Source organism: Cydia fagiglandana, chromosome 25 (genome assembly GCF_963556715.1).
Source record: "Cydia fagiglandana chromosome 25, ilCydFagi1.1, whole genome shotgun sequence".
Classification (NCBI taxonomy): Eukaryota; Metazoa; Arthropoda; class Insecta; order Lepidoptera; family Tortricidae; genus Cydia; species Cydia fagiglandana.
The window spans coordinates 10,218,365-10,242,392 of NC_085956.1; the positions used below are offsets into that span (position 1 = coordinate 10,218,365).

General features: G+C 36.5%; 1 protein-coding gene across 1 annotated transcript; it reads right to left on the minus strand.

Annotated features, from left to right (window-relative positions):
- Positions 1–1,149: 1,149 nt before the first annotated feature.
- LOC134677073 (segmentation protein even-skipped) lies at positions 1,150–21,158 on the minus strand. The gene is made up of 4 exons (XM_063535520.1): positions 20,402–21,158; positions 7,530–7,593; positions 6,628–6,760; positions 1,150–1,452 (listed from the first exon to the last, which is right to left on the minus strand). Exons 1-4 carry the CDS (start codon positions 20,736–20,738, stop codon positions 1,150–1,152), a joined length of 837 nt encoding a protein of 278 aa, XP_063391590.1. The 5' UTR covers positions 20,739–21,158.
- Positions 21,159–24,028: the final 2,870 nt, after the last annotated feature.

Consider the following 24,028-nt stretch of genomic DNA (forward strand, 5'->3'; position numbering starts at 1 on the left):
GAAAGCTGTCAGATAATAAATTTATTTACATTTAAAAAAACGCCTCCGTATTTTGTATTGCACTATGAGGCGTTTTACTTTGGTTTTTACAATTTAGTCTAGCCTATATTTATATATTTTCACATAAGACATTTCCTATTTATGCAATCGAAAGGAGTATTATGTATAATACATTTTAACAGTAATATTTATCATTCGCTTGTCTTATCATTTATAAGTTTTGATTCCAAAACAAAATTTATAAATTATATTATTATAAAAAATACGACGGTGAAATCATCAAGCGAATGTTACAAAATTGTGGTCAGACTATAATACGGAATGGTAGAATATCTTTAAATTTAAATTCTTAAATAATAAAGTAAACGTGTCTTTATTGTTCTCCGTCTTCTTTGTTACAAAAACTATTAAAAGGCGAGTCAAAAAGGAGCGCTTATTTAAGGTAACATCCCGGTTGTGAAAGTATTGTTGCACGACACTGCAGCAATAGGAAACAAACGATTTCAATCTTGATAAATTAAATGACGAAGTTAAACGTCAATCGTACAATATCAAAATGTATCAAGGAAATTGTGCCTGTCAATTTTATTGTTTTGTGTTGCTGCAATGCTGCAACAGTGACACTATTACAGTCGCAATCCGAATAAAACCTTTATGTGATCTGACTTTAGAAATCGGTAAATATTAAAGCTAATGTAACTTAAATAGTTTCATTAAAACTATTGAAAATCACCTTTGCATATCAATATTTTATAAGTCTCTTCTTCCTCGCGGTATCCCAGCATTTTTGCCACGGCTCATAGGAGCTTGTGGTCCGCTTGACAACTAATCCCAAGAATGGACGTAGGCACTAGTTTTTACGGAAGCGACTGTCCATCTGACCAACCCAGAGGGGAAACTAGGCCTTATTGGGATTAGGTCGGTTTCCTCACGATGTTTTCCTTCACCGAAAAGCGACTGGTAAATATCAACTAATATTTCGTACATAAGTTCCGAAATTTCATTGGTACGAGCCGGGGTTTGAACCCGCGACCTCCGGATTGAAAGTCGCATGCGCTTACCGCTAGGCCACCAGCGCATCAATATCATATCAATATTTTACAAGTACATAACACAACAATTAAATGCCTCAATAAATAACCTAAAAACCTACTTGTCCACATTCAAATTGAAGTTGGAATACTGTGGTCGTATCTCGGGGTTGACAGGCGAGGGGGGCGTGGGGGGTATGTAGGGGTAGCGGGGGTAGTACGGGTAGTTGCCGGGTATGAGCTGGGGGTTGTGGAAGGGGGGGATGATGGGGGAGGGGTAGGGGTAGGGCAGGCCGACGGAGGACGCGGCGGCTTGGAGGATTGAGGCCGCGAAGGCCGGGTCGCTGTATACGGCCGCGTACGGCCAAGCGACCGCGATGCGTTGGCGTTTGTCCTTCATTCTTCGGTTTTGGAACCATACCTGGGAAAAAGAGATAGGTGGTTTAGTAAATACCCTATATTTGTGCGTTTTCAGAAATAAATATTGAAAACCTGATTCTTTCACATCTGGACGTTCTTGGGCTCATTCTACTCAGAATCGACAGCATTCTCCATCCCACCGTTAAAAAAAGATGTCCCAAAATGTCCATTCCATTAAGTCACGTTTTAGTACAAAAAAAATTTTCACTTGTATGTGCGTGACGTAGTGGAATGTACAATTTTTGGGACATTTTATTTTATCATCAGAATTGTATTATGCTAGTGATTCTGAGTTGAAAGAACCCAAAAACACCGGGAACTCTGAGAATCGGGTTTTCGATATTTATTTCTGAAAACCCCCATTTGACTGTATTTAAAATAAATTATTTTACACCACGCAAGGAATAAAGCACCAGAAGATCAATAAAGAAACGTAGACAGCAGTTATTTTTAAACACAATTTCTATTTTAAAACCCGTATAAAACTATAAAGAGTAGGTAATTTGACTGTGACGTCACATGCTAGTGTTTCATATAAATTCCATAGTAGCTAAATCGTTTTGACAGTTCGAAAAAAGGAACTGATTTGACTAGTAGTCAAATATTGTCAATAGTGATAAAATAATAATATTGCATATTAGAATAGAGGTCTAATTTTATAGAAAATCGCTTCTCAATTCGCTAGATTTTGTGTAGGTATTTCTCCCGATGTTTTTGGTCGTTAATTATCGTTTTATACACATAATTAATAAGTTAATTATATTGGTCGTTGATTATTTTTTAGAGTCCGTCTAAGATAACTTTACACCGATTGGAGCAGAACAATCATTATAAACGTCATACATATTTTTATACAAAATTGATATTAATGACGGCATCGCCACAGTATGTCATTGCTAATGCCATGCATAGTTCGCTTGGTCCAACTTTACATTTTTTTATTACATTTACTAGGTATAATTATAACTAGCTGATATTTGGTGTCGTAGAACACGTAGTGCGTCTACGGTGCTACGCCGTAGCAGTTCTACGAGGCTAATTAAAGCAATGTACGCAAGTGAGAAAGTACCCATTTTAATTACTCTTTGTCTTAGTTTTGGAAAGATGGCCGCGATAAACGAATTTAAGTGATACAGAACAATGAGGTGTGAATCATTTAGAAGCTTCACGCAATTTAAATAAGTAGCACAGCATTTACACACACACCCACACACACACACATATACCAAGGGTCATTTTGTTGTGTGATCATGCTCTGAGATGAACATCGGCGCGGTTCGGAAAATGAATTAGAGATTCACTAGATATGAAATAGTAAAGATATGTGACGTTCCACGGCAAAAGGTACCATTGCCCCGACTGAATATTGAGCGGCGTTAATAATAGGGTAAGCGCCAGTCGCCATAAGGTACCTTTGGCCGTGGAACGTCACATATCTTTACTATCTCATATTAAATAAAAAATAATAAAGGCTAACTTCATAATTAAACCGCAAACTGAGAGAAATCCAGCAGATATTTGCTTTTGAACACTAAAACACCAATAAAACATATTTACACAGCGAGAAACGAAACCCATCTAAAATCATCAACGCGAAATAATGGCCCTCCGTCGTACCATTCACACTGCTAAATGAACAATTTTAAACCTTATTTGTATAGAAATAAGAGTCACTGATGCTCAGTTAAAAGCTGTCATTACAAAGTACGCACACAAAGCGAAGTCAAACTTAAAAGTTGAAACCTCCTTTGTCCTCAAAATGGCCGCCGCTCTGCTAATTGGCGGGAATGCTTGCGAAATTCCGATACCATAGACAAGATTATCGCTTTTCATTCCTAAGGCCCCATTCGCACGACAGCTTTATCAACGCGCGTTAAAAAAGCGTTTGAATGACACAAATGGATAACCATGTATGTATTCACACGACAGCGGTGGCGCTTTTTATCAAGCGTTGTTGGATTTTCTACTTTAAGCCTTGGTCATTAAATCAATTTTGGAGTGCGGAGAGATTCAAGCGCATTTTTAACGCGCGTTGAAAAAGCTGTCGTGCGAATGGGCCCCTTGTCATTATTGCAGTTTTGAATTTGGAACCATATTATACTCCATTTTAATTCAAAATTCCATTAGGATTAAATACTTTATAAAGGCCTCAGGGACTCGGGAGGATATTGTACACTTGGTCAAGCAAATCGTGTCAGTAGAAAAACGCGGCAAATTTAAAAACTGTAGGCGCGAAGGATATCGTCCCATAGAAAATTTGAATTTCGCGCCTTTTTCTACAGTCAACGGTAAAAATATGGGTTTACAAATCATTTAAAAAATATGTCCCATAACTCTTATGTCAGTGAATTAAGAACTATGGGACATATTTATGAGTAAGTTGTCTACACCCATATTTTTACCGTTGACTGTACTGAAAATATTTGCTTGACCAAGTATAATTACTTGTATTATTGTATATTTGGTCAAGCAAATCTTGTCAGTAGAAAAACGCGGCAAATTTAAAAAATCTAGGCGCGATTGATTATAGTCCCATAGAAAATTTGAATTTCGCGCCCTTTTTTACTGACAATATTGCTTGGCCAGCTATAATAATAAAATGGAAATGAAGTGCGAACGCAATTAAACCTGTCGTGTCGTGTTTATAGATATTATAAAGGTCCATCACAATAAACAAATAGAAATCTCGATGTTTACGACACATCATGTGGTAGCTATGGTTTAATAGTTTTTAATTGGTATTGCCGCCATAAAACAGATGCGCGCATAGACAACCGATGAAGTCTTCATATACACACTAATAGCTAGTTTATGGTTAGTTTTTTTTTTAATGTTCATTAGAGGTTGCTACTGAATAATTCCGGCGGTTTTTGATACATCGACAAATTAGCGTGCATGTAAAATTCGAATGAAGCAATAAAAACACATGTTTTTATTCGGCCGCTGCTTTCTTTTTACTTGGAAGTGATAATTGAGATTATGACTGGCCGCGAGGAATTTAGATATGATCGTTAAAAAAATACTTGTCATGTTTGAATTTGGAACGTTGTGGATATAACCGTTATGTGTTCCAAAAATTCATACGGAAATAAAAGAGTTAGAGCAAGAAAAGTGCAACGATTTCGATAACACACGCAGTGCAAGTGTTATTTTAAACGTCAAACTTCTAAGAAAATATGACGTATAATTAACACTTGCGCTGCGTGTGCTATCAAAATCGTTGTAGACTTTTCTACTTCTTGTCTCTGGATCACTATTTTTGATATTCGTTCATAAACGAAAAAATAACAATGAAATAAAAAAAAAAAACAAAGTGTCAGTTTCAAACAAAGAGTTGTTTCAACCGTCAAACTAGATTTCACAAATCATTGTACATCAATTATCGCTTTTGTTTCAAAAATGGAACGCGTTTAGCGTGTACAGTCGACTTCAAAAATATGTTTACACTTTTGTGCCTTACTCCTTTGCAATAAGGCGAAAAATGTAAAGATATCTTTGACGTCGACGACACAGTACGTTCACACGTTCATATCGTGACTCTGCGAATTATCGAGAAGCCATAAAACGTTCGTGATGGAAATTATTGTGTATCTAATTGAAGCATCATACAGCGCCTTATACAACCTTCCGCGTCACAAATAAAACGGGACAATTCGAACATCACTGATATTAGAATGATATTTGAATCATTTTATTTAAAGTGCATCTTATAGCACCAATACATGTACGGACAAGTACAAACGAAATGCATGATAACTGAATGACATCAGTTTGGATGTCATGATATCAGTGTATACGTTCGATTTGGCCTTAAGGAGACTTATATACTTGGTCAAGCAGATCTTGTCAGTAGAAAAAGGCGGCAAATTTGAAAAATGTAGGCGCGAAGAGATATCGTCCCATAGAAAATTTGAATTTCGCGCCTTTTTTTACTGACAAGATTTGCTTGATCAGCTATACGTAGGTATTTAAATACAAGTGAAATTTGTCTATGGTTAACTTACAATAGACTCAGTTTAAAATAACTTTGCAATGACTTGGCAGCCACAAAGTGTGGTAACGTCACTATTATCGTTGTAATTCATAGGATTTTGACGCTAATGATGATAATGGTGCTTTAAGTACCTACCGAATTTTTAGTATTTAAATATAGATAGTTTAATGATGATGATGACTTAAATTATTTGTCAGAACAAATTAAGAGTTAAACTTTATTACTATTGTCAAAGTAATGATGGATAAAAAACATAATTGCGTATTTTTTTCGAATTAATCTAAGTATAAGTAGGTTTAATTTGTACCGTTTTGTAGTAGTTATTTAAACGTGACTACATAATTGTGCTCGAAATGACGAAGTAACGAAATCGTCACTGACATAATAATTGACAAAAGGCCATTTTCATGTAGGCCAAAGAATATGTAGGCCATCGCGTGGGCTGTAGGACTTTGCAACTCTTTGAAATATTAAAACTACGCGTAGGTGGTTCAAGTACTTCAGGTTACGAAAAGTTTTGCCGGTTGACACTTAGTTATTTTAAACGAAATTAAAGTAGTTAACAATCACTTTAAAATACCAAGATCTGTTGACAAGGCATTTTACAAATACACTTGTAAATTATCAATTCCAATTGAAAAGCTGATTTGGAAATAATGATGGCTTAAAACTTGATGTCTAGCTCTTGAGCGCTACAATACTGAGAGGAAAATATAACTAACATTCAAGACATCTTATTGACTGATATAATCGTCCTCTGAGAGATTGAGCGACAATTAGGTTAGATAGACCCCACACTAGCGTCTTTTGAGCATCGACGTCTACTCAGTGCTATAGAAAATGGTGTCAAGCAGCAGTCATAGTTATCTAGACGCGGCTGGTAGAAGCTTATACTATACTGTGTGGCATAGACTAGGAATCCTGTAGACGGAGTTTAGAGCAATGCTGCCAAAAATACAGGGGTGCGGCGGACGAGGTGAGCGAGTCCCGTGCCGTGATTGGTCCGTTCAAAGTCACGGACGTCACACAAAGACACTTTGACCCGAAAATGGAGTAAAACTACCGTATATTTGTGGCAGAGGGGGTAGCGCTACTATGCTATATAATATGCTGTCTTGTCTGCGGTGTGTAGTTTCTTTTAGGGTGTAAGGATGAATAGAGTAAATTGTAAGAAGAACCTACCTTGATGGTGGACTCAGGGAGGTTGAGTTGCGCAGCGAGCTCGCAACGTCGCGGTCTGGAGACGTAGTTCTCCTTGAAGAACTCCTTCTCAAGCCGAGCCAGCTGTTCCCTTGTGAACGCCGTGCGGTATCGTCTGCGGACATATGTTGGATTAGAACCGGTAGTCAACTAGGCAAGATAGAAGGAAAGAGAGGCAGGGGCAGACCAAGACGTAGCTATGTAGACCAAGTAAAAGAAAAAGCTGGTGTCGTGTCGTATCCAGAGGTCAAGGAGGTCGCTTATGAGAGGGAGAAATGGAAAATACTCCACCGACAAGAGGATACCTCTTAAATTTAAGAAGAGAAGACTCGACTGGTGAGATATAAGAGGAAAGGGGATGGCCTCTTCCGTACGTAGTCCCCATTTTCAAATATGGATATTGACAATACTTTTTGCACTTTTATGATTCAAGTTGATGGCACGTGGGCGTAGGTCGGAGGATATTGAGGGAGTCGGAGACAAACCAGCGTGTGCTTCTTATGGTGTATATTCGGAAAGTGATATGAGTACATCGCAAATTAACTAGCCTAAAATAATTAAATCTAATTACAGCGCCACCTATGCACTTTGTAGGGAACTAAGTAGGTACGTTATATAGATCATTAAGCCATCTAGTGATTCTAGACTTCGATAAAGTACGTAAGAGGTGAGATAGATGGCGCTGTTAAATATACAATTTAACACAAGTGCATCATAAGTGGATTAAAGACCCGTCTGTTATGGAAAGCGACATATTATTCCTGAGTGGTCGAATCGGGCGGTCCAGTAGAACATTTTAAGCAGATGATCATTATATTTATATCGAGAAAAGTCTATCAAGCTATTGTTCCAAAACAACAGCTCAGATAAAATTGATTTCTTACCTTATATTTGGGTCTGGCACCGAATTTGAGTTGGTCATCTGTTCAGACTGCGGACTGAGCGATTCTGTAGACAAAGAGAGTTTCAAATTAAGATGCGTTTTAAAAATAACCTCTTAAACTTCTGGTTTTCAGAGGACCGATTATCTATTCTAAAAAGCTACCGCATTTCATAAAGGGTTGTACAAGTACACTCTTCAGTCCCGTAATCTTAATTATACCAGACACCAGAAACACAAAGCGAGCCGCGATTAAAAAAACTAATTAGTCTATGGAATTGAGTTATCAAAAAAAAGGTTCAGAAGCCGCGGCGAAGGTGCTAATTGCACGCAGCCTACGTTTCAAAGGGAATACATTAACACAATACAAACACAAATAAGCTGTTGTCTAATTAAATGTTTTCCCATGTGTGTTCCCGCCATTATATGCTGGCCACAAAGAAACCGGCAGCCATTGCCGCTCAATTTAAGAAAAAGTGCCACCGAAACGCCGCCTTTACAGATCTGATTATGGTGAAGTGGTTCTAAATTTAAACGGCCGCCGCTATTGACACTGGCCGTTAAAACACAACTCCATTGTCTATGCTAAACGGGAAATTAAGACGCTTCTAAATTTAAAACTCTTTCGAATAGACGTCGCCACAAACTTGTAAAAAAACTGCAACCGTATTAAGACATCGTTATTGAGAATTTATCACCACTTTGAATATTTCAAACACATGATGTTTTTTTTTAATCGGGCCGGCGTCTGGACCACTTGAGCCGTTCCCATGCTGGGTGGCGACAGCGTACTTAAACCAATTTGCAACGTCTAGCCTCGCTTCCTCCCATTCAAAACGTTGTTGTCAAACAAACTTTTTTTTAAATCGTAACCTTTTCTGACTCTATGGTCACCAGCTGCGCTATTATGGCGTGTGTCTGTTTTTGAAAAAAGAACGAGGAAACGAAACAAGATTTAAAAAGCTTCCGTTTGAGGGCTTCCGTCCGTATTTTAAAACGTTTTATAACCGCCTCAATTAAATTCGTAATTGTTTTTGGAAGTAGCATAACGGAAAAGTTTTCAGTTGGTTTTTTATAGTTTGACTCGTATATTAAGCAACAGCCTCACAAATACTAGAGTCAGACCGAGAAGTCTGCAGCGATTTTGATAGCACACGCAGTGCAAGTGTCATTTTAAACATCAAACTTCTATGAAATTATGACGTATGAATAACACTTGCATTGCGTGGGCTATCAAAATCGCTGTAGACTTTTCTTGGTCCAACTCTAAATGTCCTAACAGGACACCCACTTCCCTTCACTTAGTCTTTCTTAAGTGCAGTAATGACGTGTGTCATTTACAAGAATAATGTCGAAACGTTTCTCCGTCTTTGTCCGCGCTAATTGGAAGAAACAACGAGCTCTGAGGAAAAAGCCGTGAGTACGGTCATGTAAGCCGCCTTAGCCGCCATGTTGAACGTTATTGATGAATTTGATGATCGAGGAAATTTTAAGTTAACTCATGGTATAATAATATACTCCGCCTGGTACTCTCTTCTCGTCTTTTCTAGGTCACCTGACTGACACAAGCCTACGTCATCATGCGACAGCGCTATATGATAATATGCGATAGCGCTATATATAGCGGCCATGTTATTGTGACGTAGGCCTGTGTCACTCTGGGAAGAGAAGACCATGTTTTACTAGACTATGAGTTAACTTTTGTTTTTATCTCATATACTAAAATGACAATTTGATTGAGCAACCTACCGCAGTTATTCCGATACATTTTTACTTGTCAATCAATCAGTCATTTTATTTGCATTTTACTTGTCGATTTTCCAATACAGGGTGTTACTGACCATCGGGCTTTAAATCCAGGGCTCGATTCTACTCGCTAAACTGAGCTACTTTTATTATGGCACCAACCCCGAAATCCCGAATTTTTTTTTACGTTTTTATACATTTTGTCTGATCAGATGTCGACGTTTTCTATGGAAAAGCCGAAATTTTTTGACTGATTTTAGGGTTGGTCCTATAGTAAAAGTAGCTCAGTTTAGCGAGTAAAATCAGGCCCTGGAATTAAAGCCCCATGGTCGGACACATACTGTATAATGGCCTGTCTAAACGTCGCCGATAATCGCATGTGATTTGCAATACATTGCGGCATCTGGTCGATAGATTGAATTCGTTGCTCCTCTTTAGCAATTATCTAATACCACATACCATTGTCGGAATATATCTGTAGAAGCTTAAGACATCTATTAGACATCTTTAGATACGATAACGATATGTTTAAGATCTAACCTGTAAAATTTGACATTTGCGGGATTCTGGAGATACTCTTGAACGATTTCCACAGGATATGACTTAGAGATCCAATTCACATCTTATAGATCTTACTCTATCTAACGTAAAAGTGACATTGATTGCTCGTATTGCGCTGCAAAAGAGAACTAGTTGATATCTAAACTATAACGTATCTAGAATGGATCTAGTACGTGTCGTCTCTTGTGAATATCTTGAAGTTCGAATACGGCAGTAAGTATGATTGTCTTTTCGGCCACGGGCCCTGAAATTCATACATGTCATTCTAGCTCTTGAAGTCTTGAACACAGGACTTAGTCAATTTGTGTAAGAATGTCGTTATAATATATATATGTATTTCTTTATTTATATTTATCATGTATATACACCTTAACATGAAACCAACAGTTCATAGAGCACGAGTGACGAAACAACCTTTTCACACGCGGCCATCATTCGTCTAACGACCACTTGTCTATGGTCCGGTTAGCGCCTGCGCGTTGCCAATAATATGATGGAGCAATGTTTGATTTTAAACGGGGCTTTTAAAGGCTAGTTGTTTTTTTGGTTATGTGAGCACTAATTATTGAATACTAGGCTCTGCCCGCCATCACGTCCGCATAGTAGTAATAATTCAAAAGTACCATATCAACCCCTTAGAGCGTGATCATTTATCGGGGTTAATGTTATAAAAATCTGTCCATATGTATCTAACCACGTTAACTTTTTTGTCTTATTCAAACATCTACCTAAGAAATTATCTAATGACAGAAAATAACGGTATCTTCTAGTAACATACAGGAATTTATAATAATAGTTATTTGTTTCACTCGGGGGCAAAGTTGTTGTTTAACCGCTCGTGCTAATATTGATACCCGAGCAAGCGAAAGATTCCAAATTTGAACCACGAGCGTAGCGAGTGGTTCGAGAAATGGAATCTTGAGCGGTGCGAGGGTTTCAAAGCACGAGGATTAAACAAAATTTGCCCCCGAGTGAAACACAAAATTTTTCACCACACCAACCGCAAGCAAATATTAAACGTAAAATATCAAACAAAATCAAACCAAATTAATGTTATTAAATATTTATCATCCAAAATCATCATTTAAAAGTCAATTCTACCAGCAAATATATGAAAACAACTCAAAATTTGCATTTGTTTAATTTGCCTCACATGGGAATAAAATGCAACTTTGCTATCAGTTTTTGAAGTGCAAAGTAAGCCTTTCCGAGCTGGTGTGGTGAAAATTAATTTACTTACCTAAACTCACATATTTTTAATCACTCGCGCGGCAATTTTCGGAATGTCTAACCTTAACTAATAAATTTACTTTATACCTTTCATTGCCTAAGAATTCATTATAAAGCACTAAAATGCTAAAACCCAAAACTAACGGAGGTAGCTAATTGGCCATAAAACGCCATAAATGCCAAAGAACGCCCAATCGAACGCTTCATTAATAATAGTGACGATCAATTTAAGCGGCAAATTCGACCAATATAAAACAACATCTATCAAGTCCTTAATACAATGGGCTAAGATTTAATTCCGCTTGATTTACAACCAGATAAGTTGGTTAGCTAAATTTGCTATTGGCATTATTGGCACCCTCGCCACGCGCCGGCGATTGTGTCGTGTGTTCCCGCTTAATAGACCGGTTGTCTATGGATGTAACTGGCCAGATCGTTACGGTGAATCCATTATCCAGCACTAATGTTAATTGGATTGTTGCTGAAATAGGACTGCGATTGTGTGTTTCAAGACAAAAAAATATTCGGAGGACCGAGCTTTGCTCTGCACCAAATTGAGCTTTAGATTAACAAACTAATGAACGTTGAATAAAGACTTTTCATATTTTTTTCGTAATACCTATAGTAAAAAAACTACTTTTTCCTGTAATTTTTTCCTGCTAAAATATATTAGATAATTTAGTTTTCCCCATCCGTAATAGAATTAAAGTTAAATTTAAAATAAAAATCTCTAATAAAAAACCTGGCTGTATAAAATGTAATCAGCATAATTCAATTAACTTTCCTCTTCATCAATAATAAATAAGTATAAAAAGATTAAAACAATATGCTGCAAATAGTGCAAGGATTACGCTCCCAACGGACCAGAAACAATCTGCAGCATCCATTTGAACAATTATCCTACGGACCCAATTACCCATGTCCCCGCTCTCCCCTACACAATTTTCATAATAAAATTCGTATCTACTAGTCGGCAACGATATAATGAAGATAAATATCACAGTAGGGAGCACGGCGCAATAAAAACAAAATCAGTTTAAGCCCCAATTGACAAGACATATTACATTCTCGACCCTCGCTTCTGTACAAATATATATTTACCGGTGGCAAAATGTGAAAGTAACTCCCCGCATACAAATATTAGAGCTCGCGGTGTACAGTGGCGCTTTTGTTAACAGCATTGTTAAGTTGGTAAGCGTGTGCACAATTAAAAATGGCCACTTGTCAAATTGTGGCGGGAATCCACCCGCGCTGTTAACTTTTTCTACCATAGACAATACATTGATGCCTTTGATTTAATTTGGCAGCTGTGGCCAGTAATACGGCTTTATTTGATGTTAATTGAACCATTTGGCTTCACTAAACTGCCAACGTGACGTATGCTCACACTTTTATATTTTAGCCCTAAATATTGACGTTAAATGATGCGACTAAATAAACTATTTCCTTAATTGTGTGGCCCGAAATCTACTGTGGTTAGTATAGCGCCGCGTTTCCGGAACATATTAACATTATTATAAAAAAAAAGTCTGTGGTATAGTGACAGATTTCAACTAAATTAGGAGCATAATATTATGATTAATATTGCAATTCAGCGAGGTAATGCTGCCAGCGTCTACAGTACCTTGCCGAGGGGCGATTTTTTATTGTAGTTTAGGTTTTATTTTTATTAATTTAGTATAATTTTAGTTTATAAGTTTTTATACAACATTTATATTGATTCTTACTTGAAATCAATATTATGATAACTAGATTATTTGACGTATGCACCCATAATTATTATGATAAGTAATATATTTCTGCAGGCCTATTATGGATGGCTTTAACCACGTGACAAAATATTAGTCACATTTTAACCGAGCGCGATGGAAAGTGACGGATACCGTTTTATCATGCTGTCACGTAGACAAGAAGGACCATCATATCCCTACTGGAGCCGGATTCAGTGGTAGGTATAGGTACTTTTATTTAAAGTTTTAAAACTTTTAAAGTATTTAGTGCATCGTACCAAAAAATAAATGACGTTCAGAATGAAAATAAGTAAATGACCAACCGGTGATAGAATAATAGTCATGGGACATTATAGTTTTCACGATAATCACTTATTTTATTTGGTTTATCGTTAAATTGTCGGCAACACTAAAGGCCATAAAATGCGACCATATTCTGATAACCTAACCTAACGGTGCACAATAAAACGTCAATAAAAATATTAAACTGGAAATTATCGGGAAGAATACGGCACCAAAGATTTTGTATGTTATAAACAACAACAAAAGAGTCGGCGTTTTCAAAGGTGTTGTAAAAAGCTCATAATTACTTCATATTTTTGACAAGGTTATCTTTGCAGTTCGAAATACACGTATCTCATTTTAAAAAGCCGCAGTTGCTTGAATTAAGGTTGAAATTAGCGTGTCAAAAGGTTTAGTTGCCGTATTGTTGTTGGGTGATCTACCTGGGTGTTATCTTAAGGTGTTTATGGCGATTTGTTTAGGTTTAAATCTGGGCCTAATTGCCTAACAAACGGTACTTTTCAAAGTGTAAATTTATATTAGACCGTTAGCTATCGCAAAAATATGGTACATATTTATAAAATAGATACATATTTATTTATAGCAAGTGTAAAATATCGTTGAATATGACACGAAAACAGAGAACTAAAAGTCTTTTAAAAACAATATAAAACCGCCTAAAATTAAAGACACAATGAAGACCATTTTGATAGTAATATAATATAAGTAATAATCTAGATTTGTGATCACCAGTCAGATCATTCATATCCATATCATAACCAATCTAGATCAAATTCATAATCTGTAAGCCTATAGGTACAACTTTTTTAGAAACAACGTTACATAAATTATCTAAAAAAGTTAAAACTAGTTATAAATATTGTGGTTTAACTTCACTAGTAGTTTAGTAGGTACTTAAGTTACTTAAGAACCGATTTAACCGATCCCGAGTTGTAAATGTAGTTATCAAATTGACGACATCTGTATTGATGAAGCACTAAGAATAATGGACCCTTCATTAGCTTGAGAAAGTCTAGATATCTAGTGCCAGATGGCAAGTGGGGACATGAGAGTTGATCATAATGATCGCGGCGTACGATTATTTAATATCAATTTACCAAATATAGTAGAACCCTCTTAGGGCTACTTGCACCATCTCACTAACCCAAGGTTAACTGGTTAAACCGTTAACCCAGTGCCAAATTGTACTGGTAATCATCGTAACTCCAGGTTTAACCGGTTAACCCCGGGTTAGTGGGATGGTACAAGTAGCCCAAAGGGCCACTTGCACCATCCCATTAACCCGGGGTTAAGCGGTTTAACCGTCAACCAAGTGTCAAATTGTACTGGTAACCATGGTCACTCCAGGTTTAACCGGTTAACCCCGGGTTAGTGAATTGGTGCAAGTAGCGCTTAGACCCACTTGCACCATCCTACTAAACCGGGGTTAAGCGGTTAAAGAGTTAACTTAATGTCAAATTGTACTTGTATCCATTGGCAACTCCAGGTTTAACAGGTTAACCCCGGGTTAGTGGAATGGTGCAAGTGGGCCTTAAGAGACTATGTTAAAAACTTGTCTTAAACGGAAAAGTGCATAAACCGTATTAAAAAAAACAATTGTTATTTGTTTTAGACCCACTTGCACCTTTTTACTAACCCGGGGTTAAGCGGCTAAATTATTAACCTAGTGTCAAATTGTATGGCTTACCATGGCGACTCCTGGTTTAACCGGTTAACCCCGGGTTAGTGGAATGGTGCAAGTGGGCCTTACAAGGGGGCAAAGTTGTTGTTTAACCTCTCGTGCTAATATTGATAACCGAGCAAGCGATAGATGCGATAGCGATAGCGAGGGTTAAACAAATTTTTCCACCGAGTGTAACAAAAAAATGTACACCACACCAACACAAGGAAAATACTAACTGTTAACTGTGTGTGTACTTTGACAAACCATTATAAAATAATTATAGTCTGACCGTAAAAAATCTGCAGCGATTTTGATAGCCCACGCAGTGCAAGTGTCATTTTAAACGTCAAACTGAACGTATGACGTATACATAACACACTGCGTGGGCTATGAAATCCGCTGCAGACTTTGTTTGGTGCGACTTTAAATACCTTTGCTTTTCGGCGACGGCGGAGGCGTGACATCATAATGCTTCGTCATTAAATCAACTGTCAATATCTTATGATCCATCGAATAACTCCTGAACGCTTCCATACTCGTTTAAAAAAAAAACAAAATACTGGCCGAACACAAACTGTCAAATTTCAAGCGCGCTTAAAAGGAAGATTGTCTATGACAACAGTTAAGGCGACTGTAGCAAGTGGGTGTACTAAAAATCTATAACGCGTCTAACCAATAACGTGTCCAGTTATCCCCACCATTCCCACCAATCAGGGCGGGGCGTTCGCCGTCTCTTTCGCTCGCGAGGTGGGGTAACACTCGGATTAAGATAACGGGGCTTTTATGGTTGCATTTGTTTTTTAGTTTTTTTAATTGGGGCTTTAATTTAGTTTACATGCTTTATAGTAAAAGTGTCAAACAGTATTAAATTTAATGATGTGTAAATGTAATAATCTCTAGTTAAATTTAATTAAAATGTTAATTAACGTATAAACTTTATTGAGCTCAACTAATTATAATAAAATTATTAAATGAACCTGATATTTTTTGTTTTAGTAAATAATTGAATGATAACATGAATGAATTTAATGATAATCAGCCGAGTGATTCTAAAAGAAATAATAATATATCTTGGGGGGTTGGAGCCTGGGGGCATAGCTTACTATGCCCAACTCGATTCTTAAAATATTTCTTTTCCATATAGCATCATGCTTTACAAAATAATGTAAAGTTAATCGTGCAAATTTTTGGCCAAAAATAGACGAGATTATCCCGACAAAATTAACATATTATGGACCGAACAGCAATACAAGCAAATAAAAAACAACGAAATCCATTACCTATAGTTCGTTTTTTTTAGCATTAGAAAGAACTTCGCAGAAGTAAGCTTGTGGTTCCAAATCCGGCACTTTTAGCGGTAATAATTTGAAGTAAATTATATGTAAGTATTGACCATGCTACATTAGATAATTCAATAATTATTAACAATTAAAGAGCCTGATAAAAACTGCACGCTTGCTTCTGTGGAGTTCTTTCTAATGCTAAAAAAAACGAACTAATAAGTAGAGTTAGATCAATACAAGTCTGCAACTATTTTGATAGCACATGCAGTGCAAATGTTATTATACGTCATAATTTCAGAGAAGTTTGACATTTAAAATAACACTTGCACTGCGTGTGCTATAAAAATCGTTGCAGACTTGTCTTGGTCTGACACTACCTACTTTCATAAAAATTCGATTCGGCAACTAAAACTTCCCATTTGGAACAAGCTTTTTCGCAGAAAACACCGCATTGACCAAAAATGTGGAAGCAATAAAACCAAATAGAAACCAAACAACAGATAAATAACCGAAGGGCACCATAAAAGAGAAATTTCAAAAGACGCGGTCAAAATAAATACTCCATAATTGAGCAAAACAAAAGTTGTGGCCCAACAACTAACAAAAGAAAAGGTATTGTCTATAGTTTTCGTTTTGGCGGCAAAGTTGACAGACGTCACGCTGGCAAGATGGCTGACAATGGTGAACAGAAGCTATGAGGAACAATATGTGCTACTGTGTTCAATTTGTGTATGGATTAAAGCGTGACGTGGTAACTCGTTGGATTTTATTTATTGCTATATTTGTTTATTGGTTTACTGTTGAAATTTACAACTTGGTTAATTTTCGAGGTTACCTACGATTAGTGACAGTTTTTACTGTCTTATATTTAAGACAGTCCTTGAAAACAGTTCACATTTTATATTTAGAACAGAAGACGCCAACATAAACTCTGTCAAGACTTTTCCGTCAGTAGAAAAAGCGGCAAATTAAAAAAAAAACGTTCCGAAGGGTAATCCACAGATAGAAAATTAGAATTTCGCGCCTTTTTGTAATGACAAACTTGTTTAACCGGCTATAGGTGTTTTATTTTACGCCTCTAAGGTTTATATAAATTAATTGATATCTTTTGACGAAATGTGTTTGGCAATTGATCATTAAGTTTGTTGGCGGCGGCTAACCGCAGTTTATTTTGTAGATTATTAAAAAAACGACCCATAAAGTTCAACTTGAAAAACAAACTTAAATTACCTATCGTTGTTAGGTATTAAATTTAACTACAAAACACAAGACACGGTAGATATATTGGCACCAATAAAAGTCTGCAGCGGATTTGATAGCCCACGCAGTGTAAGTGTTATTTATACGTCATAATTTCATAGAAGTTTGACGTTTTGAAATGACACTTGCACTGCGCGGGCTATCAAAATCACTGCAGACTTTTTACGGTCTAACTCTATCAACAAGTCATTAAAAAACTATCAAACCCCTTTCAAATTGCCTATCAAATTACATACTTAATCGTTCGCTGACAAAACACCTGATACACAGAAATAATTTAGATTTGAGCCCCTTTCATCACTTGATTGAATAAGAGCGTCCCGCGGGGCTCTGTGCCCCTTTTTAGCCGACTGACGAAGGGAGAGTAATGTTTTTATGTGTTTTGCAAACAGTGTTATGCTCAATTTGAGAATAAATAGGATTAGGGGGATCGCTTAGGGTGCTTTGTTAGGATAAACTGTTATTTTAGTATAAGCTAATTGTAATCCTTTCTTTATCTATTTGACTTTGTTGGGATGATAGTTTTATTTTACTTTGTGTATAAATGTATAGACGGTCAAACAACTTTGTCAGTAGAAAAGGTGCGATATTCAAATTTTCTAAATATTTTAGTGCCTATTCTGTTTGTTATGTATTATTTTTAATTTTATACCTACTTTAACTTTTATTTTATTCTTTTAGTTTATTATTTCTGGCAAAAACATAGGTATTAAGTACAATGAATATTTCAAAAAGATATAACAACATCTGCAATCTTATTCTATGCAATTACTGAATTATTTAACGCATATACTGATTCTAAAACTGTATTTAGACCTAATTGTAACGTATTCTGGCAAATAAACATTTCTATTGTATTCAATATCTTTTTGTTTTAATAATAGATACCTAATCTAAATGACAATATTCTAAATGTCTTTAAAGCCTAATAAACCTTTAGCGGTACAATACAACCTTTGGCGGTGTGGCCTTAACAATTTACCGCTATACAAGATAACTTAAACAATACCGTAATAATGTCGGGAGTATTTAAATACGCCGACATTTGCCGACTTCATAAAAAACACAAATAGAGGTACTTTTTAAAGATTTAGAAAAAAAGGTAGAGGAAATAGTTATTTACGATACAAGTGCGGAAAAGAGGAAATTCGAAACGAGTGGCGATAAATTAAAACACGACCGATGGGACGTTGTGTATCGTACTACAACGTTTTACAGTACATATGGCCCTTTAAACTTTTGACATGACACGAAAAGTGCTATTTTACGCACTAGTGCGGGAAAATAGGACCATATTCAATCAATCAATTTATTAATAACATATACATTTACATTTTTTTTCCTTGTATAAAATTAATTGACATCAAGTAGGTAATACTCTAGTGTTTGAATTTAGTTTAAACCTAATATTGCATGATAATTACTTTAAAGTTTAAATCATTTACTTTGCTATTATAATTACTGTAATTGTAAATTTTATTTAGTTATTAAGTAACATGTCCTGTATTGTATACCCTAGCAGGGTGTCGTGCACCTACGAAGACTAAAATGTAAGACCTATTGTACTTACTGATGAGCATGAGAACAATGGATTAAATGAATATGAATATGAATATTTATGTACTGTGAAATATCATAGTGTTTAGGTACTTACCTACCTATTTCATTTTTATGGAAATGTCTATAAAAAGAAAAAGTGTAGAGGTAGGTATCTTACCTATGGTGTATATTGAATCTGACAGACCATTGGCGCGAATTTTTAAAGTAAGGTTTGACGTAATTTATAAACACTGTTAGTTAAATTCATTAATCGGTTTGATATAATTATTCGCATAAATGTAGAACTTTATTACAGAATCATTAATATAATTAATATGTTTGTATTTGTGACGCTTCCGACGGTGGATACCTATACCTACCTACTTGAGTTTTTTTTGCCGTCGGTATAAGAGATGCGTTTTATTGTCTCGACCAAGTCTCGACTTGCCTGCTTATCGTATGTACTTATCGACACGCCTTTAGCGATATTATACATTAGTCTGTAACTCATCTCATATGAACATTATATTGATGTTTCTTAAATGGTAAAACCTAAGGAACACACCTTTATCAAAAGGCTGACAATTTATATTCAGTTAGAAACTAAGAATGCGAAATTTACCAAAAGCTTAAATATTTCCATAAAAGTCAGAGGTGTTTTAACATGAATTATGTCACGACCACTTTAGAAAAATCTTTCGCGACTCTTGAGGTAGCTTATCCGTTATCCTCCGCATTGACTGCCTTGAGATTTTCCCGATCTCCTTATGGACATTTTCATTTAATTGAACACCTTTAACGGCCGGTTAGCAATCGTTACAAAACTGACGGTCAATGTCAAATCAAATCCCATACATTTTGTCAAGAATGTAACGGTTAGACGTTACTGAAACACGACTTAAGTCGCGCTTAACTTGTACAAGTTACATGAAAATGCCCTTATAGAAGCTAGGGATCACAAACATATTCACATTCAGAAAACACTGCTATAAGTGCCATACAGACATTCAAATAAAAATCTAACATATTATTCAGTATTGAAGCCGCATTTAGCGCTAAGGTGGTGGTACTACTGCTCGATATGCTAATTCCCAATAGATGACACTGCCGTCACCTCTATTGACAATGACTTAAAAGTTTCAAGATGACATGTACTGGGACTGCGTCGAGCACCAGTACCATCAGTCCATCACCTTACATGTTTCAAATAAATGATTTCAATTTCAAATGCTTCGGGCATTATCAAGTGTTAAGTGAGGGTTATACCCGTCTGATTTTTAGTTAAATATCTTTCCACCACACCAACCCGTATCAAATATTAAATGTAAAATATCAAACAAAATCAAATCCAAATGAATGTTATTAAATATTTATCATCCAAAATTATCATTTAAAAATAAATTCTACCAGCAAACAGAAGAAATCAACTCAAAATTTGCATTTGATTACTTTGCCTCACATGTGAATAAAACGCAACTTTGCTATCAGTTTTTGAAGTGCAAAGTAAGCCTTTCCGAGCTAGTGTGGTGAAAATGTCTTTAAACTGTATGTCTTGACTCACCATGTGGTCTCTCATCGACGCCGTCGCTATCAACTTCACTTCTCGCGCTGCTCGGGCTCGCTCTCTTCAGCTCCTCACCCTGCCCCTCAAACCCCATAACCCTCTTATCATATGACATGAAAAACGGGAAATTAGGCACCCGATTCTGCTGGAAATAGTATCCCATCTTCGCGTCCCGGATCTTAGCTTCATCGTCCTCCGAATTCGCGTAATCCTGCGATATGGAATTCTCGATATCGATCTCCGGCGATCTTCGCTCGTTTATACCCACTATGGACTCGATGGAGAAGTTTTTCGGCGGTATTTTTGTGGGCATTTTGCTAATTTCGGACTCCATTTTACACAACACTGCACTCACTTCGCGATAGAGCGTCGGATCTCGACTGACGGAGCTTGGAGCGACCGCTTAGTGGTATCTGAGGCCACGCCTATTCCGTAGGGAGTTGACTGTTATAACCTACAACTGAGGCGTTTTGAGCTTTATGTTTAAAGAGATAAAGCATAGTTTTAAATAGCGATAGCTTAAACTTACTGTAGATGAATTTAAGAGGAAGGATTTTAAGCTTTGTCATGTTATAAATAAGGGGTATTTTGGTGTGTTTAGTAGCGTAGAAGTTTAAACTCATTTCATCCAATAATGACTCGTTCAATACTGGAGCCTGCGGCCAAGCTGTGAGCACGGACTAAGTATTTTATTACAGAGTAAGTACTTTATTGCTAGTAATTTGGAATAGAACGGGTAATGGGTTTGCAGGTAGGTTTAGATGAAATTTTTGGACTTTAGGGTGAAGTCGTTTATGAATTTATTAGTTAACGGGATTACCTAATTAACCTTGCTTAAGTTGACTTAAAATAAATAAAAATCGGGCAAGTGCGAGTCGGACTCGCGCACGAAGGGTTCCGTGCCATAATGCAAAAAAAAAACAAAAAAAAGGAAAAAAAAAACGGTCACCCATCCAAGTACTGACCACTCCCGACGTTGCTTAACTTTGGTCAAAAATCACGTTTGTTGTATGGGAGCCCATTCAAATCTTTATTTTATTCTGTTTTTAGTATTTGTTGTTATAGCGGCAACAGAAATACATCATCTGTGAAAATTTCAACTGTCTAGCTATTACGGTTCGTGAGATACAGCCTGGTGACAGACGGACGGACGGACGGACAGCGAAGTCTTAGTAATAGGGTCCCGTTTTACCCTTTGGGTACGGAACCCTAAAAACCGGATAAGTGCGAATCGGACTCGCCATCCTAGAGTTCCGTACTTCATAGTTAGGCTTAGGACTTTTCGTAGGTGAAATAGGGGCCAGGCGGTTATGGCAGATACCGCCTATACTTTCCTTAATATCGTTCTGTGTTCGCAAAACGGTATTTTTGGCCGCCTTATTCCTACCTCTACAAGCCTTCTTCTTCCTCGCGTTATCCCGGCAATTTGCTACGGCTCATGGGAGCCTGGGGTCCGCTTGACAACTAATCCCAAGAATTGACGTAGACACTAGTTTCTACGAAAGCGACTGCCATCTGACCTTCAAGCCCAGAGGGGAAACTAGGCCTTATTGGGATTAGTCCGGTTTCCTCACGATGCACACAGGCGAAAAATCAATAAAAGTCGGACAAAACCTAAACATTCAGGATTATTATAGAAATCGTATTAATGCAGGTTTGCCAACTAATAAAAACAAAATTACAATTATATTATGACATTTTATTAAATTTTGATCATAATATCTTCTTCTAAAAGCGAAGCTTCTTGGGAAGCGACTTTTTACCACCCAATTTTCTTAGTCCTGTTATATAAGGATCGGAAGACACTGAAAGTCTCTTGAAAGTGTCTTCCATAGCCATTTGCCTAAAAAAAAATGTCGCTTAGTCACATTTTTGATTAAACTAGTCATCGATTAAAATGAAAATTTTGTTAAAATGTCGCGTAAGGTCGCATAAAATAATGGTTGTATGTTAAAACCCAAGTTCTGTAGTTTCTAAAATTGATAATATCAAAACCGGATCTATCAGGAAGTTGTACTTTTCTCCTTGGTGAAGTTGAACAATGTGCAAAAAATACAAGACATTACACTTATTTTTTTTTTATAATAAACAAGCAAGCATAGCTATCAAAAGTAACTATTAGTAATTAGGTTATTACCTCCTGGAAGGGTATCCATCATTAAATCACAACTTTCTGAAAGCAAATGATAAATAAGTAAGCACATAAGTAACACTTCGCAGAGCACTAAAATATTCGCCTTTGAACAAGTCGAACTTTGGAATGAGAACGTGTCGCGTAGATGACTCTAACATGAAAATGATTATGCGAGTAGCGTGCACTGTTTATTGGACTACCCGCTAAGATTGGTTTTTGCCTGTTGGGGCTACTTAGAAGTTTTTTGGTTTTGTCCGACTTTTATTGATTTTTCGCCTGTGTGCGATGTTTTGTTTTCCTCCACCGAAAGGCAACTGGTAAATATCAAATAATATTTCGTACATAGGTAAGTTCCGAAAATATAATCTAAACTGCAAAACGTAATTCAAGACCAAACAAGTAAGAAATGTTGCCACTTTTTTATTAGTGCGTCTTGTATTTATGTAAAAATAAGTAAATAAAAGTACTTTTTTAAATCGTAGGAGCAAAATTACTAATAAATAAATTATTTTAGCGTGACTATTTATCAAAACGAATTTACAATTTTACAGTGGCAACATTGTCTTACTTTTTTTGGTCTTGAATTACGTTTTGCAGTAGTATAGCTCCATTAGCTCCCACCAGGACAGTGGGTTTCTATGTGACGTGAACGGAATCTCGTTGTAAGGTGAGTTTTTGTGATCATATACCTACGATTGCCGAAAAGTATGAATAGGTACCAATTTAGTAACTTCATCGATTCGAAACCTTAAAGTTCGTTTTTTTAGCATTAGAAAGAACTTGCAAGAAGGTAAGCGATCTTGACATGTCTGTTAATTGAAAAACGCTTTTTAAAAATCAAAAACTATTACTTATGAAAGCAAAAGAACATAAATGATCGTATTAGATTCATAATTGTTACATATTTGCCGTAACTTATTTTTAAAATGTGTTTTTCAATTAAAAAACACATCAAGATTGTTTACCTTTTTTCTAATGCTAAAAAAAACGAGGTACTTATAGGGCTGATTTAGACGGAGCGCGAACTCGCATGCGAATTTAGTTACATTGATTACGTTACGGCCAATTTAACCGACCGATCAAAACCCGCAATGTATCATGAAACTCGCGTGCGAGTCTCGCATCGTCTAAAAAATAAAAAATAAAATAAAATATTAAATAAATATTATAGGACATTCTTACACAGATTGACTAAGTTCCACAGTAAGCTCAAGAAGGCTTGTATTGTGGGTACCTACTCACTCAGACAACGATATATAGAAATGTAAATAGTCGTCTAAATGAGCCCTTTTATAAACAATTTGTAAAACTGTCCTATAATGGCTATAATATTTATTTAATTTTCGCGCGTGTTTGTGCATAGGGGCTGTCCATAACTTACGTCATCGATTTTTGACGATTTTTGACCCCCCCCCCCTATAATCATCCAAAAATCATGCTTCAAATGACCCCATTTCCTCCAACTTCATGCTACCGTCATCCGATGTCCA

Coding starts and splice junctions, on each gene's coding strand:
- LOC134677073 (XM_063535520.1), bottom strand. CDS start 20,738: ATGGAGTCCGAAATTAGCAAAATGCCCACAAAAATACCGCCGAAAAAC. Junction 7,594..20,401: donor CGTCGATGAGAGACCACATG/GTGAGTCAAGAC, acceptor CTTTGTCTACAG/AATCGCTCAGTCCGCAGTCT. Junction 1,453..6,627: donor TCCCTGAGTCCACCATCAAG/GTAGGTTCTTCT, acceptor TCTTTTTCCCAG/GTATGGTTCCAAAACCGAAG.